The sequence below is a fragment of the Xenopus tropicalis genome, chromosome 10 (assembly GCF_000004195.4).
Source record: "Xenopus tropicalis strain Nigerian chromosome 10, UCB_Xtro_10.0, whole genome shotgun sequence".
NCBI lineage: Eukaryota > Metazoa > Chordata > Amphibia > Anura > Pipidae > Xenopus > Xenopus tropicalis.
The window spans coordinates 51,463,161-51,480,491 of NC_030686.2; the positions used below are offsets into that span (position 1 = coordinate 51,463,161).

Consider the following 17,331-nt stretch of genomic DNA (forward strand, 5'->3'; position numbering starts at 1 on the left):
CCCTTGGTTGTACCTGTGCCCCGTGCCTGACACCTTCTGTCTCTCCATTGGTTGTACCTGTGCCCCGTGCCTGACGCCTTCTGTCTCTCCCATTGGTTGTACCTGTGGCCCCGTGCCTGACGCCCTCTTGTCTCTCCCCTTGGTTGTACCTGTGCCCCGTGCCTGACGCCCTCTGTCTCTCCCCTTGGTTGTACCTGTGCCCCGTGCCTGACGCCCTCTGTCTCTCCCCTTGGTTGTACCTGTGCCCCGTGCCTGACACCTTCTGTCTCTCCCCTTGGTTGTACCTGTGCCCCGTGCCTGACACCCTCTGTCTCTCCCCTTGGTTGTACCTGTGCCCCGTGCCTGACACCCTCTGTCTCTCCCCTTGGTTGTACCTGTGCCCCGTGCCTGACACCCTCTGTCTCTCCCCTTGGTTGTACCTGTGCCCCGTGCCTGACACCCTCTGTCTCTCCCCTTGGTTGTACCTGTGCCCCGTGCCTGACACCCTCTGTCTCTCCCCTTGGTTGTACCTGTGCCCCGTGCCTGACGCCGCTATATTATTGGGACCCTTAGAGAGAATGATATAACGGGAGTGTTGGATCACACATTTTGCGTGGAACACAGCGCCTATGGGGAATTAATCCAACATGAGTTGAAACCCAGCGGCAAAAGCATCCCGGTCACCGAGGAGACTAAAAAGGAATATGTCAGGTAATTGCACCGTGTGTTCTGCACAGCTAGTCCTTATGGTCCTTACTGAAGCCTCCCTTCCCCCCAGACTCTTACTCCCCCCCCCCCCAGACTCTTACTCCCCGCCCAGACTCTTACTCCCCCCCCGCCCAGACTCTTACTCCCCCCCCAGACTCTTACTCCCCCCCAGACTCTTACTCCCCCCCCAGACTCTAACTCCCCCCCCAGACTCTTACTCCCCCCCCCAGACTCTTACTCCCCCCCCCCAGACTCTTACTCCCCCCCCCCCAGACTCTTACTCCCTCCCCCCAGACTCTTACTCCCCCCCCAGACTCTTACTCCCCCCCCAGACTCTTACTCCCCCCCCCAGACTCTTACTTCCCCCCCCAGACTCTTACTTCCCCCCCCAGACTCTTACTCCCCCCCCCCCAGACTCTTACTCCCCCCCCCCAGACTCTTACTCCCCCCCCCCAGACTCTTACTCCCCCCCCCCCAGACTCTTACTCCCCCCCCCAGACTCTTACTCCCCCCCCCCCCAGACTCTTACTCCCCCCCCCCCCAGACTCTTACTCCCCCCCCCCCCAGACTCTTACTTCCATGTCTGTGTTATAAAGCAACACTGTCCTACAGAAGGAAATGGGGAGTGAATTGCTAGTGATCCCAGTGCCAGTCTTATAGCCTCAGTGCCAGTCTTATAGCCTCAGTGCCAGATCTTATAGCCTCAGTGCCAGTCTTATAGCCTCAGTGCCAGATCTTATAGCCTCAGTGCCAGTCTTATAGCCTCAGTGCCAGATCTTATAGCCTCAGTGCCAGATCTTATAGCCTCAGTGCCAGATCTTATAGCCTCAGTGCCAGTCTTATAGCCTCAGTGCCAGATCTTATAGCCTCAGTGCCAGATCTTATAGCCTCAGTGCCAGATCTTATAGCCTCAGTGCCCAGATCTTATAGCCTCAGTGCCAGATCTTATAGCCTCAGTGCCGTATCTTATAGCCTCAGTGCCGTATCTTATAGCCTCAGTGCCAGATCTTATAGCCTCAGTGCCAGTCTTATAGCCTCAGTGCCAGTCTTATAGCCTCAGTGCCAGTCTTATAGCCTCAGTGCCAGATCTTATAGCCTCAGTGCCAGATCTTATAGCCTCAGTGCCAACCTTATAGCCTCAGTGCCAGATCTTATAGCCACAGTGCCGTATCTTATAGCCTCAATGCCAACCTTATAGCCTCAGTGCCGTATCTTATAGCCTCAGTGCCGTATCTTATAGCCTCAGTGCCAGTCTTATAGCCTCAGTGCCAGTCTTATAGCCTCAGTGCCAGATCTTATAGCCTCAGTGCCAGTCTTATAGCCTCAGTGCCAGATCTTATAGCCTCAGTGCCAGTCTTATAGCCTCAGTGCCAGTCTTATAGCCTCAGTGCCAACCTTATAGCCTCAGTGCCAACCTTATAGCCTCAGTGCCAACCTTATAGCCTCAGTGCCAGTCTTATAGCCTCAGTGCCAGTCTTATAGCCTCAGTGCCGTATCTTATAGCCTCAGTGCCGTATCTTATAGCCTCAGTGCCAGTCTTATAGCCTCAGTGCCGTATCTTATAGCCTCAGTGCCAGATCTTATAGCCTCAGTGCCAGATCTTATAGCCTCAGTGCCAGTCTTATAGCCTCAGTGCCGTATCTTATAGCCTCAGTGCCAGATCTTATAGCCTCAGTGCCGTATCTTATAGCCTCAGTGCCAGATCTTATAGCCTCAGTGCCGTATCTTATAGCCTCAGTGCCAGATCTTATAGCCTCAGTGCCAGATCTTATAGCCTCAGTGCCAGTCTTATAGCCTCAGTGCCAGTCTTATAGCCACAGTGCCGTATCTTATAGCCTCAGTGCCGTATCTTATAGCCTCAGTGCCAGATCTTATAGCCTCAGTGCCAGATCTTATAGCCTCAGTGCCAGATCTTATAGCCTCAGTGCCAGATCTTATAGCCTCAGTGCCAGATCTTATAGCCTCAGTGCCGTATCTTATAGCCTCAGTGCCGTATCTTATAGCCTCAGTGCCGTATCTTATAGCCTCAGTGCCAACCTTCTAGCCTCTGTGCCATATCTGGAGTGCTGCCATACTGCTACAGACAATATTAACCCTTCGTTTCAGGCTGTATGTGAACTGGCGGTTCCTGCGGGGGATCGAGGCGCAGTTTCTGGCTCTGCAGAAGGGGTTTAACGAGGTGATTCCCCAGCACTTGCTGAAAGCATTTGATGAAAAGGAACTAGAGGTGAGTGAGTCGGCCATTAGCCCGGGAGTGGGTGCCTCAGGCCCATACACACAGCCTGGGGGGGCTCTGGGTGCCACAAATACCAACCCCCCCGGCCAGAAAACTCCCCCTTAGTTAAACTACAACTTGCCCTCATTAACTAAAACCATAAATGTTTTCTCAGTAGTAAGTTCCCATACGGTGTTTGTATGAAAGGTGTGTTTCTGGGGGTCTTTTATAATCTCCGCACCCTGCATGGAACTTATAGTTCTGCCCAATTTAGTGTCGCCAGCAAAAATACAACAGTACCGTCTGTGCCCCCCCCCCCAGGGCATTAATAAACAAGCAAAGGCCCAAGGACTGACCCCTGCGGTACCCACTAACCACACTGGCCCAAGGACTGACCCCTGCGGTACCCACTAACCACACTGGTCCAAGGACTGACCCCTGCGGTACCCACTAACCACACTGGCCCAAGGACTGACCCCTGCGGTACCCACTAACCACACTGGTCCAAGGACTGACCCCTGCGGTACCCACTAACCACACTGGCCCAAGGACTGACCCCTGCGGTACCCACTAACCACACTGGCCCAAGGACTGACCCCTGCGGTACCCACTAACCACACTGGTCCAAGGACTGACCCCTGCGGTACCCACTAACCACACTGGTCCAAGGACTGACCCCTGCGGTACCCACTAACCACACTGGCCCAAGGACTGACCCTTGCGGTACCCACTAACCACACTGGCCCAATTAGAAACTGTTCCATTTCCCCCCACTCTTTGTACTCTATCCTTCAGCCAGTTCTCTATCCAATTACAAATATTATGTTCTAGGCCAATATTCCTTAATTTGATCATTAACCCTCTGTGAGGTACTGTATCAAACGCTTTAGCAAAGTCCAAGTAGATCCCATCCACTGCCATTCCAGCATCAAGGTTCCTACTCACCTCCTCATAAAGGCGACTAAATGAGTCAGATCTGTTACCCATAAACCCCTGTGGCACAAACTAATAGTATTGTGAACTGCAATGTATTCAACTATCCTATCCCTTATTACCCCTTCCAGAAGCTTTCCTACTACTGATGTCAGACTAACAGGCCTATAGTTTTCAGGCTGAGAGCGGGATCGCTGTTTAAATAACGGCACCACATTAGCAATTGGCCAGTCTCTCGGCACCATGCCCGACCTCAGGGAATCCTGGGAAATTAAGGGAAGAGGTTTGGCAATCACAGCGCTGAGCCCAATTAATACCCTGGGATGAATCCCATCCGGCCCTGGACCTTTCCCTTTGTTATGCTCTTGTTCTTTTCCTGCTATACAAATGCGCCGGGCCGAGAGTAACTTACCCCCTGTGGTGCTTCAGACAAACTCATCCCCGTGTTGTTGTTGCAGCTGATTATCTGCGGCCTGGGGAAGATCGATGTGAATGACTGGAAGTCGAACACGCGGCTAAAACACTGCACGGCTGACAGTAACATCGTGAAATGGTTCTGGAAAGCGGTGGAGTCGTTTGATGAAGAGCGAAGGGCCCGGCTGCTGCAGTTTGTCACCGGCTCCTCCCGCGTCCCCCTCCAGGGCTTTAAGGCATTACAGGGTAGGTACTGGGCCCAAATATACCCCAAATAAGCTCCTCCCCATTTCATTTGGGGGCGAGTTCCATGGAGTGCCGGGGGCAGAGGGGGCGAGTTCCATGGAGTGCCGGGGGCAGAGGGGGCGAGTTCCATGGAGTGCCGGGGGCAGAGGGGGCGAGTTCCATGGAGTGCCGGGGGCAGAGGGGGCGAGTTCCATGGAGTGCCGGGGGCAGAGGGGGCGAGTTCCATGGAGTGCCGGGGGCAGAGGGGGCGAGTTCCATGGAGTGCCGGGGGCAGAGGGGGCGAGTTCCATGGAGTGCCGGGGGCAGAGGGGGCGAGTTCCATGGAGTGCCAGGGGCAGAGGGGGCGAGTTCCATGGAGTGCCGGGGGCAGAGGGGGCGAGTTCCATGGAGTGCCGGGGGCAGAGGGGGCGAGTTCCATGGAGTGCCGGGGGCAGAGGGGGCGAGTTCCATGGAGTGCCGGGGGCAGAGGGGGCGAGTTCCATGGAGTGCCGGGGGCAGAGGGGGCGAGTTCCATGGAGTGCCGGGGGCAGAGGGGGCGAGTTCCATGGAGTGCCGGGGGCAGAGGGGGCGAGTTCCATGGAGTGCCTGAGTTTCTGTGGGCGGGGCCTCTCACTGCAGGGTATTGTGGGAATCCTGTGCTGGTATTGGCTGATCTAATTCTCCCTTGTTACGGGCAGGTGCTGCGGGGCCGAGACTTTTCACCATTCACCAGATCGACGCCAGCACTAACAACCTACCCAAGGCTCATACCTGGTAAGCCTTCTTACCCCCCTCCAAGCCTTCTTACCCCCCTCCAAGCCTTCTTACCCCCCCTCCAAGCCTTCTTACCCCCTCCAAGCCTTCTTACCCCCCCCAAGCCTTCTTACCCCCCCCAAGCCTTCTTACCCCCCCAAGCCTTCTTACCCCCCCCAAGCCTTCTTACCCCCCCCAAGCCTTCTTACCCCCCCCAAGCCTTCTTACCCCCCCAAGCCTTCTTACCCCCCTCCAAGCCTTCTTACCCCCCCAAGCCTTCTTACCCCCCCCCAAGCCTTCTTACCCCCCCCCCAAGCCTTCTTACCCCCCCCCCAAGCCTTCTTACCCCCCCCCCCATGTTTACTTGTTCTTTTGCCCCTCTCTTGCTGGTAGAAGGGGCAGGACCCGGGCAGACATCCCATAACCTTTCCCCCTCTCTCTCTCTCTCAGCTTTAACCGCATAGACATCCCGCCGTACGAGACCTACGAGAAGCTGTATGAGAAGTTGCTGACGGCCATCGAGGAGACGTGTGGGTTTGCTGTGGAGTGACCTTGCCCGCCTCGCCAGCCTTGCCACCATTCCGCCTCCCTGCCCCGGGGCACTGGGACCCCGGCCAATAAAAGGAGCGTTAGGGGATGAGAGACATGTGTGTGTGCATAGACTTACGTGTGTGTCTCACCGAGAGAAAGTCGCTGTCTGTGGGCGACTAAGCTGCTATTTAAACCAGTGACCCCAGACATTGGCGAGAGCGCAGAGAGAGCGCTGCGAGTGCCGAGAGCGCCCCCTTGGGCCCACACAGGAGACTCCTGCGGATAAAGACTACTAATATTTTTGTATAAGAGATTGGTTCTATTACATTCCCTCCTACGGACCCACAAACCCACCTTCCCCTCATTGGTACAAACAGGAACGTGGCTCCGCGGGGGTGGGGCTGACCTCTGACATCACTGGGTACACGCCCACCGACCCTAAACATGGCCCCGACGTACTAATATATAATTTAATACCTGTTATTTCTATTTTTATCTTTATTCTTATAAAAGTTTTTGGGATTTTTTTTTTTTTCTTTTGGACTGAATTTTGTAGAAAGCAATTTTTTTAACCAAACGGCTTAAATTCTAAAGCAGAAGTTTCGCTAAAAGCCTTTGTGGGCGTCGCCGCCGATCTCCGTCGTCTCCAATCAGAGAAAAACTGCAAAAACGGGAAAAATGCCATATTTTGCTACTAATGAATTTGTGTTTCTATGGCAACGCGGAGCTTTATCAGGGCCACCTACCTCTCTCTGTCTCATCCTGGTCTCGTGTGTAAATAGCATTAAAAGAGAATTTTCTGTGAAAGTTCTGTACATATCTGTATAGGCCAGCGCTCCGTTCTAACCCCCCCCCAAATGGAAGGCGTCAGTCCCAGCAGGTTCTGTTTGGCAGTAAATGGGTTAATTACCCCCCCCCCATTGGAGGGCAATGAGTAAGATTTGGGGCAGAAGTAAGATGGGAAAGGGCAGTTTTTGGGGGGTAAATAAGCGTTGGGGGCGGCACAGAGACACGAGCGAAGGAACCGTCTCTTGTGGTTCCATCACTTCGCTCCTCTCCTGCTCCGAGGCCTCGGGGGGTTCCAACATGCACCCCAAGTTCTCCAGTACGGGCAACGTGTATAGACTTGTGGGCTTGCAGATTCCCCCAGGCCCTGGCATGCTAGAACCCCCCCCCCCCCCCGTGACTACTCTAGAGAAGGGAGAGTTTGCTCTAGAACAGGTACAGGTGCCGACAGGGCATTAAGTAAGAACGTGCCCCCTACAGGGGGCTTTTACTATGCACGAGTCCGGAAAACTCATGGTCTGTAACATAGAGCTACTAGAACCGAGCTCCTGCTCTAGAACAGCCGGGAGTCACCATGCTTTCTTGGTGGCAGGGTGGGGGAATGTTCTGGAGCACTGATTGTGACTAGTGCAGAGCCAGTGCTTTAGAGTCGGGCCTCTTCCTTTCCCCCCCCCCCCCCCCCGGGGCTTCATGGTACCTGTACAAAGACTGAGTAAGATAAAGTGCCCCCTTGTGGTGTAGCCAGGGAAGAAGTCCTATTTGGGGCGGCCCTTGGGCACCCCAGCTTGTAGCTCCTCCCTTCCCAGCTGCCACCCACAGGATTGGCATTCTCACCCGACACTAAGTCAGAACCTTCCAGGCAATGCGCGTGTGTAGCCGAGAACTCAGTCACCTGACCCAGAAGGGCTGTCGGACCCATGTCCGTAAATGGGGTCTCCCTAATCTGAAAAGTCACGTGTGCACCCCTGTTGGCAGGAAGTCGCTAGCGCACCCCTATTGGCAGGAAGTCACATGTGCACCCCTGTTGGCAGGAAGTCGCTAGCGCACCCCTATTGGCAGGAAGTCGCATGTGCTCCCCTGTTGGCAGGAAGTCGCTAGCGAACCCCTATTGGCAGGAAGTCGCATGTGCTCCCCTGTTGGCAGGAAGTCGCTAGCGAACCCCTATTGGCAGGAAGTCACATGTGCTCCCCTGTTGGCAGGAAGTCGCTAGCGAACCCCTATTGGCAGGAAGTCACATGTGCTCCCCTATTGGCAGGAAGTCGCTAGCACACCCCTATTGGCAGGAAGTCACATGTGCTCCCCTGTTGGCAGGAAGTCACATGTGCTCCCCTGTTGGCAGGAAGTCACATGTGCTCCCCTGTTGGCAGGAAGTCACATGTGCTCCCCTGTTGGCAGGAAGTCACATGTGCTCCCCTGTTGGCAGGAAGTCACATGTGCTCCCCTGTTGGCAGGAAGTCACATGTGCTCCCCTGTTGGCAGGAAGTCACATGTGCTCCCCTGTTGGCAGGAAGTCACATGTGCTCCCCTGTTGGCAGGAAGTCACTAGTGCAACGTTCAATTCTTTCCCTGGCCATTAATTGTTCTGCTCTGTCTGATCCGTGTGTGGGCTCAGAGGGGCTCCCTCCCGGTACCAGTAAGTTTGTGGGCTCCCTAAGAGTTGGGGTGCAGTGTTGAACTTCAGTACAGTTTTTAACCCCTTTACTGCCAACGGGTCACAAAGCCGCCTTACTGTGTTCATGGGAAGCTCCCAGTGTGCTGACCCGGTTCTGTTGGTGCCGCCAGTAGTGTCATTCTGTAACGTTGGGAAACTGCTTCAATTTATAGCTGATTCATTAAAAAAAAAGATTTAAAAAAAAATTTTCCTCTGCCGTTGTCATTTGTAAGAGTCGGGGCCCATTGTGTGGGAGTTCTGCCCCCGGCTGGGGTAGGTTGCTGCCCGCTAGGGTTGTGCCGAGGATGCTGGGAGTGCGAGAGGATTATGCCCGTACTGCTCTGTGTTATTCTTCCCTTCCCCATTCACCTCAAGCACTTGCCCTTTCCCTTGGTGCCCACCTTGTATATATGTGCCCCTTCCCTTGGTGCCCACCTTGTATATATGTGCCCCTTCCCTTGGTGCCCACCTTGTATATGTGTGCCCCTTCCCTTGGTGCCCACCTTGTATATGTGCCCCTTCCCTTGGTGCCCACCTTGTATATGTGCCTCTTCCCTTGGTGCCCACCTTGTATATGTGCCTCTTCCCTTGGTGCCCACCTTGTATATGTGCCCCTTCCCTTGGTGCCCACCTTGTATATGTGCCCCTTCCCTTGGTGCCCACCTTGTATATGTGCCCCTTCCCTTGGTGCCCACCTTGTATATGTGCCCCTTCCCTTGGTGCCCACCTTGTATATATGTACCCCTTCCCTTGGTGCCCACCTTGTATATATGTGCCCCTTCCTTTGGTGCCCACCTTGTATATATGTGCCCCTTCCTTTGGTGCCCACCTTGTATATATGTGCCCCTTCCTTTGGTGCTACCGTGGGACCTTCCTTATTAGCCCAACACCCAAGGAGAGGCCCTGCACAAGCCCCAGAGGGGCATCCATTGGCAGCACCCTCCCCATTCACCTCAAGCATTTGCCCCTTCCCTTGGTGCCCACCTTGTATATGTGCCCCTTCCCTTGGTGCCCACCTTGTATATGTGCCTCTTCCCTTGGTGCCCACCTTGTATATGTGCCTCTTCCCTTGGTGCCCACCTTGTATATGTGCCCCTTCCCTTGGTGCCCACCTTGTATATGTGCCCCTTCCCTTGGTGCCCACCTTGTATATGTGCCCCTTCCCTTGGTGCCCACCTTGTATATATGTACCCCTTCCCTTGGTGCCCACCTTGTATATATGTGCCCCTTCCTTTGGTGCCCACCTTGTATATATGTGCCCCTTCCTTTGGTGCCCACCTTGTATATATGTGCCCCTTCCTTTGGTGCTACCGTGGGACCTTCCTTATTAGCCCAACACCCAAGGAGAGGCCCTGCACAAGCCCCAGAGGGGCATCCATTGGCAGCACCCTCCCCATTCACCTCAAGCATTTGCCCCTTCCTTTGGTGCCCACCTTGTATATATGTGTCCCTTCCCTTGGTGCTACCGTGGAACCTTCCTTATTAGCCCAACACCCAAAGAGAGGCCCTACACAAGCCCCAGAGGGGCATCCATTGGCAGCACCCTCCCCATTCACCTCAAGCACTTGCCCCCTTCCCTTGGTGCCCACCTTGTATATGTGCCCCTTCCCTTGGTGCCCACCTTGTATATATGTGCCCCTTCCCTTGGTGCTACCGTGGAACCTTCCTTATTAGCCCAACACCCAAAGAGAGGCCCTACACAAGCCCCAGAGGGGCATCCATTGGCAGCACCCTCCCCATTCACCTCAAGCACTTGCCCCTTCCCTTGGTGCCCACCTTGTATATGTGCCCCTTCCCTTGTCGGTACATGAGAGAGACTGTAGCCGAAGTAGCCAATGGGCCAGTGACCTACATCGACCTACCCTGCCCCCACACACAGATGGGAAAGATATTACTGCAAGGAACACAGGGGTAATTGGAGGAACCTGAATGGCTCAGGGGTTGGAGCTGTGGCTCTCGGCGCAGTAGTCCTGGGTTCGAATCCGAGAGCCGGAGAGAGATTTTGCTTGGCTTCTTCCCCGCCACGTGGCTCTCCATAAAAAAAAAAATACCTCCATCTGGATTTGAACCCAGGACTCCACCATTACAAGCCAGTACCTCTAGCACTGACCCATTCAGGTTTCTTCTGATATTTCCTCTGCTTCTTCCCCCAATATCTCTCCAATCACTCGGTGCAACACAATGTATCAATACAGATAGTTCCATGGAATCCAGAGAGGAACCAAGCCCAATAGCTCATCCCACTGGTTCGTCCCACTGGTTCGTCCCAATAGCTCGTCCCACTGGTTCATCGCACTGGTTCATCCCAATGGCTCGTACCACTGCCCTGCTCCGCCGGAGTCCTTGGTCCAATTCTTACCTCTACAATAACTTTTTATTACTCCTAAATCCTAGCACACAAGTTGGACACCTCTAGCAGAACAAAAGCCCCACAGTGCCCCCCACCCTACACCAGACTCCCTCTCCAGGCAACAGTTTAGTACAACAAAGACACAATGAGGGAAAGAGGTGGAGAACATACAGAGTAGGGGAGGGGGGGGTCCTCAAACTCTATATATGAGCCAATACGAGAATGACGTTTCCTAGTGGTTCCCTAATAAGAGCTGTAATTGGCTATTTGAACTTACAGTCGGCTCTGTTGGTCTTCACACCTCCATAACTTGCCTCCAAGCCAGGAATTCAAACAGGAGCAACATGGAGCCTGTGAGCCACGGGGATCACTGAGTGGCTTCAGCTTCCCTGCCCTTCTATTAGCCAAAGGGAATACTCTCTAGTAGCCACCTGGCCTCCTCTCCATGTTGTACCATCAGTTCATAACACAACATCAGACAGCTGGTATAGGGCCTCACATACATCTTTGAAGCTCTTCCCATAGCCCAGAGGATGGGGGGCATCATTCCCGCATCATTCCCGCATCATTCCCGCATCATTCCCGCATCATTCCCGCATCATTCCCGCATCATTCCCGCATCATTCCCGCACAGTGAATGGATGTTGTCATTAAGGTGGAAGGTAGCTAGAACTTTGTTAACCCAGGGGCACTTGTGAGGACCACCTTATCTTTCTGTAGGACCACCTTTTCCTGTTCCTTTCACATGGCAGTGGGCACTAATGGTTAATCCCCCCTGCTGTGAGGAAGGTACAGGAAATGACACAATATAAAAGACTTCCCCCAGCGCCCCAGCGCCCCATCTCTTCCCCCGTTACCAGCAGAGTAGCGCTCCTCTGTCTGATGCTCCTGCAGCCGAGATCCGCATCTTTTGAGTGCGCAGAGAGAAGCCGGCGGGCTTATAGCCATCCGTTGCCCACAGCGCAGTAAGTCGCAATGCCGATCCATTAGGCGAGACGCTGAGCGCCCCTGTCTGGAGAGCTGACTTGCGCTTCTGCGCGAACTTCCGGGTAAGATTTAAAGGGACGGTTGGCGCCAAATTTGAAATTTAAACGGCGTTTTTGTTCCCTTTTTTGCCTATGGTGTCTTTCCAGATCAGAAACTTTGCCAATTGTGCTTATTTGACCAAAATTGATCCTGGGTGTAAGTAATTAACCCATCGGTTTTATTTTACGCATGGAGCTTCAGGTTGTTTGAAGTTTAACCTGTGTGTGTAATGTTATTTACAGGCTGTAATGAGTCTATAAGTAAAGATATACATACAATGAGTCTCGGACCATCTCTGGCTCCAGGGGGTAAGCTCTATAACTTGTGAGAGCATGGGACCATTTAAAAAAAAAAAAAGTTTTTTATGGTATTATTTTATTTTTGTTGCAGGAGCTCGCGGCAAGGTGAAAGACCTAGCAAAAGCAAGTCACCGAGAAAGCAATGTGAAGCTTGTAGTGACCCGGCCTGGTTAGACAAAAAGGGTCTCTCTGACATCGCTGGACCATCTGATCAGATGAATTCTATGATGGATTGGATGCAATCTACCTTCAAACAATCTGTGGCTTCTGTGGTAGATGAGGTGACAGAGAAAGTTATGCGCAACATGGATACCCCTGCGGCGGCAGTTGGCGAGCAGCATGAACGGGAGATGAGATTCTCCAGTGGATCTGAAGGGGAAGTGTCCTTCTCGGACAACCAGTCAGAAGGTTCTAATGAGACTTGCTTTAATATTGATTTTGTAGAACCTCTTATTAAACATATGAGAGCCACTTTGGATCTAGATGTTGTTGATCCCCCTTTGAAAAAAGACAAAATGTTCAAGGCTTGTGGAAAAAAGAATCATACGTTCCCAGTTCATGAGGTTATTTCCAATCTTATGCTTCATGAATGGGAAACCCCAGATAAAAAGCTGGCAGAATCAAGGAAAAACAAGAAAATGTACCCGTTTGCAGAACAGCATGTTCGCCACTGGACTTCAGTTCCCAAAGTTGATGCTTCCATCACTAGGGTAGCTAGACGTACTACTTTACCTGTTGATGAAGGGGTTTCTCTCAGAGATGCGATGGAAAGAAGGCAGGATGCCACGCTCAGAAAACTCTATCTGGTAGATGGAATGGCCTGTAAAACATCTGTCGCTCTTACTTCATTGGCTAGAGCCAATAATATTTGGCTTGCTGACATAGAAAATGCCCTCAAGTCTGGGGTAGAGAGAGAGAAGATTCTTGAGCTCATTCAAGATGTAAAGATGGTCAATGACTTTACTTCGGAAGCTTCATTGGATGGAGTTAGATTCGCAGCCAAAGCCATGGGTTTGCCGGTGGCAGCTAGAAGAGCCTTGTGGTTGCGTCATTGCCATGCAGATTCTCAGTCTAAACATAATCTTAGCAAATTCCCTTTGAAAGGGAGGGAGCAATTTGAAGAAAAGTTGGAGCAGATTATATCTAAAGCTTCTTTTTTACCTCAAGATAAGAGAGAAAGAAAACCATTCAGGAATCCCAAACAGTCCTTTCGTGATTCCAAACAGTACAAGCCAGGGAAACCTTTTCAAAGGCAACCATGGAGATCCAGATTCCAGAATTACGACAAGAAAGGTCAGAAAACAGATAAAAAATCAGCATGATGGTGCGAGAGCCCCTCTGTCTCGAGTAGGAGGAAGATTAAATATGTTTGGGGCAGTGTGGGCTCAATATACAAAAGATGCCTGGGTCATAAAAACCATCACAGAAGGCTATGCTTTGGAATTAAAGAGTTATCCCAAGAGAAGCTTCGTGTCATCAGAAAAAACAGATCTTCAGAGGCCATCAAGAAGCTTCCATTCTCTCAGACCTTTTAAAAAAAGGAGCAATTTCAGAAGTGCCCAAACAAGAGAGATTTGGAGGAATATATTCTCATCTGTTTCTAAGGAAAAAACCAAACGGTCAGTTTCGGGTTATTCTGAACTTACGTGTACTCAACCAAGTTCTGTTGATTCGTTCATTCAAAATGGATTCGATCAGGGTTATATCACAACACATCTGCCGTGAAGATTGGATGGCAAAGATAGATCTCGCAGATGCGTATCTCCATGTTCCCATATGGAAACCTCACAGGAAGTTTCTCAGGTTTTTCATCCTGGGAAAACATTTTCAATATCAAGCCATGCCCTTCGGTCTGTCTACGGCTCCCAGAGCTTTCGCCAAGGTGTTAGCCCCGCTTTTAGCTCATCTCAGGCTTCGGGGGATCCAGATTTTCGGATATTTAGACGATCTCCTAGTCAAAGCTCACACAAGGCAACTCCTCCTAGATCATCTTCAAATTGTAATCAAAACCCTTACGGATTGGGGATGGCTAGTGAATTGGGAGAAATCGATGCTGAAACCCACTCAAGAAATCACTTTTTTGGGGACCATCATCAACACAAAGAAATTTCACCTCAGTCTGCCTACAGAGAAAATTCCAGATATTCAAGCACAGGTGTTATCCATCATTCATCATCCTGTCACCACAGCGAAAGTTTGCCAACAAGTCATAGGGAAACTCAATTCCACTATAGATTCGATCAGATGGGCAAGAATACACTCGAGACAGCTACAAGTAGATTTCCTCAATCAATGGGACAAAGATTATCGGAGGGATTTCCAGATAATTTCATTGTCAGATCACACCATCAACACATTGAACTGGTGGATGGAGACCCAGAATCTTCTAGTCCCAGTGTCCTTGACTCCTCCTTCGTGGGAGATCATTACCACGGATGCCAGTCTCAAGGGCTGGGGAGCTCACTACAAGGGACTTGCCAAGGGATTTGGAAAACACAAGATGCGAAGAAATCTTCCAATTGGAGGGAGCTAAATGCAGTTCTTCAGAGTCTGCTATACTTTCGTCGTCTTATCCTAGGGAAGGAGGTGCTTATCAGGTCAGACAACCAAACTACGGTCAATTACTTAAACAAACAGGGAGGCACCAAATCTGCAAGTTTGTTGAACACGACCACAATTATTCTGAATTGGGCAGAAAAGAATCTCAAATGTCTAGCGGCCTGTTACATACCGGGGACCCAGAACCAATTAGCGGATCGGCTCAGCAGAAGATTCTCAGCAAGAGAATGGGAACTCAATCAAGAGGTTTTCAAGACGATTTCCAACAAATGGGGTCCAGTTTCCATAGACCTTATGGCGAATTTCCACAACAAGAAGATTCCAGTTTTTTGTTCCTGGAAACAGGACAAAAGAACCATCTTTTGGGACGCTTTTTCTTTCCAGTGGAACTTCAGTCAAGCCTACATATTTCCTCCCACTGCAATGATTTCCAAAACAATCAAGAAGATCAGGGAAGACAAAGCGAATGTGGTTCTGGTGGTTCCATGGTGGCCCAGGAGACCTTGGTTTCCTCTCTTAATTCAGATGGCTGTAGACAAACCATTTCATCTTCCAATTTGCAAGGATCTTCTATCACAAGGGTCCCTCTTCCATCCAAATCCAAAGAGTTGGGCATTAACAGCATGGAAGTTGAAAGGAACCGGCTGAGTCAGCAAGGAATCCCGAGAAAAGCTTTCTCTACTATTTTGGCTTCCAAAAAACCTTCTACTCATCTTAAATACTCTAAAGTTTGGGATGTTTTTTCCAGTTGGTGTTCTTCCAGGAATATTAACCCTTTTTGTACTTCGGTGGGTCCTTTGATCGAATTCCTTCAAGAAGGAGCAGATCGCAACCTTAGCAATTCTACGCTTAAAGGACAAGTCACAGCTATCTCTTCTTTTTCATATATTTCTTGGGCAGAAAATCCTTTGGTTAAAAAATTTTTCATGGGTCTTAGCAAACTTCGACCAGTGTGCAAACAGAAGATTCCTCCTTGGGACCTTTCTTTAGTACTGAATGCCCTTTTGAACCTTTGGATAAAGCTTCTCTCAAGATGGTTTGCCTAAAAACCTCTTTTCTGCTTGCTATTACCTCAGCCAGAAGGGTTGGAGAAATCCACGCATTATCCATCAAACCATCCAAAATCACCTTTTTTCAAGAGTGGTTCTTAGAACAGAGGATAATTTTGTCCCTAAAGTTTCTTCCAAGTTTCATCAGTCTCAAGAGATCATCCTTCCATCTTTTCATACCTGTCTGGAGAATGAGCATGAGAAGAAACTCCACGCTCTAGATGTGGTTAGATGTCTAAGAATTTATTTAGAGAAAACTTCTTCAATCAGGAAATCGGATGCTTTGCTGGTTACTTTTGCAGGAAACAATCCAGGAACCAAAGCCTCCAAAGGTTCCATTGCCAGACGGATTGAAGAATCTATTCAAATTGCGTTCTCATTACAGACAGCCCCGATTTCAGGTCTGAAAGCACTTTCTACTGGAGGGATGGCGGCGTCCTGGGCATCCCGGGCTCAGGTGTCTTCAGAGGAAATTTGCAGAGCTGCAACTTGGTCTTCTCTTTGTACTTGGAGAAGAGGCGCTTAAGGGGTGACATGATAACTATGTATAAATATATAAAGGGATCATATAATAACCTTTCTAATGTTTTATTTACCAGTAGGTCCTTCCAACGGGCACGAGGGCACCCACTCCGTTTAGAAGAAGGGAGGTTCCATTTAAATATTCGGAAAGGATTTTTTACAGTGAGAGCTGTGAGGTTGTGGGGTCCCCCTCCCCGAATCAGTCGTACTGGCTGATACATTATATAACTTTATATAGGGGCTGGATGGATTCTTAGCAAGTGAGGGAATACAGGGGTAGGGGGGATAGCTCTCAGTACAAGTGAGGGAATACAGGGGTAGGGGAGATAGCTCTCAGTACAAGTGAGGGAATACAGGGGTAGGGGGGATAGCTCTCAGTACAAGTGAGGGAATACAGGGGTAGGGGAGATAGCTCTCAGTACAAGTGAGGGAATACAGGGGTAGGGGAGATAGCTCTCAGTACAAGTGAGGGAATACAGGGGTAGGGGGATAGCTCTCAGTACAAGTGAGGGAATACAGGGGTAGGGGGATAGCTCTCAGTACAGTGAGGGAATACAGGGGTAGGGGGGATAGCCTCGCAGTAACAAGTGAGGGAATACAGGGGTAGGGGGGATAGCTCTCAGTACAAGTGAGGGAATACAGGGGTAGGGGGATAGCTCTCAGTAACAAGTGAGGGAATACAGGGGTAGGGGGATAGCTCTCAGTACAGTGAGGGAATACAGGGGTATGGGAGATAGCTCTCAGTACAAGTGAGGGAATACAGGGGTAGGGGAGATAGGCTCTCAGTACAAGTGAGGGGAATACAGGGGTAGGGGATAGCTTCTCAGTAACAAGTGAGGGAATACAGGGGTAGGGGGATAGCTCTCAGTACAAGTGAGGGAATACAGGGGTAGGGGAGATAGCTCTCAGTACAAGTGAGGGAATACAGGGGTAGGGGGATAGCTCTCAGTACAAGTGAGGGAATACAGGGGGTAGCCAGGGGGGGATAGCTCGCAGTACAAGTGAGGGAATACAGGGGTAGGGGGGATAGCTCTCAGTACAAAGTGAGGAATACAGGGGTAGGGGGGGATAGCTCTCAGTACAAGTGAGGGAATACAGGGGTAGGGGAGATAGCTCTCAGTACAAGTGAGGGAATACAGGGGTAGGGGGATAGCTCTCAGTACAAGTGAGGGGAATACAGGGGTATGGGAGATAGCTCGCAGTACAAGTGAGGGAATACAGGGGTAGGGGAGATAGCTCTCAGTACAAGTGAGGGAATACAGGGGGTAGGGGGGATAGCTCTCAGTACAAGTGAGGGAATACAGGGGTAGGGGAGATAGCTCTCCAGTACA

General features: G+C 51.0%; 1 protein-coding gene across 2 annotated transcripts in view; it reads left to right on the forward strand.

Moving 5' to 3' along the window:
- Positions 1-8,383, forward strand: part of smurf2 (SMAD specific E3 ubiquitin protein ligase 2) — a 44,523-nt gene extending 36,140 nt beyond the window's left edge. The window contains exons 15-19 of one of the 2 annotated variants that reach the window (XM_031894671.1): positions 553-690; positions 2,794-2,914; positions 4,294-4,495; positions 5,173-5,248; positions 5,678-8,383. In XM_031894671.1, the coding sequence (XP_031750531.1) occupies positions 553-690; positions 2,794-2,914; positions 4,294-4,495; positions 5,173-5,248; positions 5,678-5,777 (637 nt within the window). In that variant the 3' untranslated portion in view covers positions 5,778-8,383. The remainder of the gene's footprint in view (positions 1-552; positions 691-2,793; positions 2,915-4,293; positions 4,496-5,172; positions 5,249-5,677) is intronic. The other variant, XM_031894670.1, reaches the window with a different exon arrangement.
- The last annotated feature ends 8,948 nt before the right edge of the window (positions 8,384-17,331 follow it).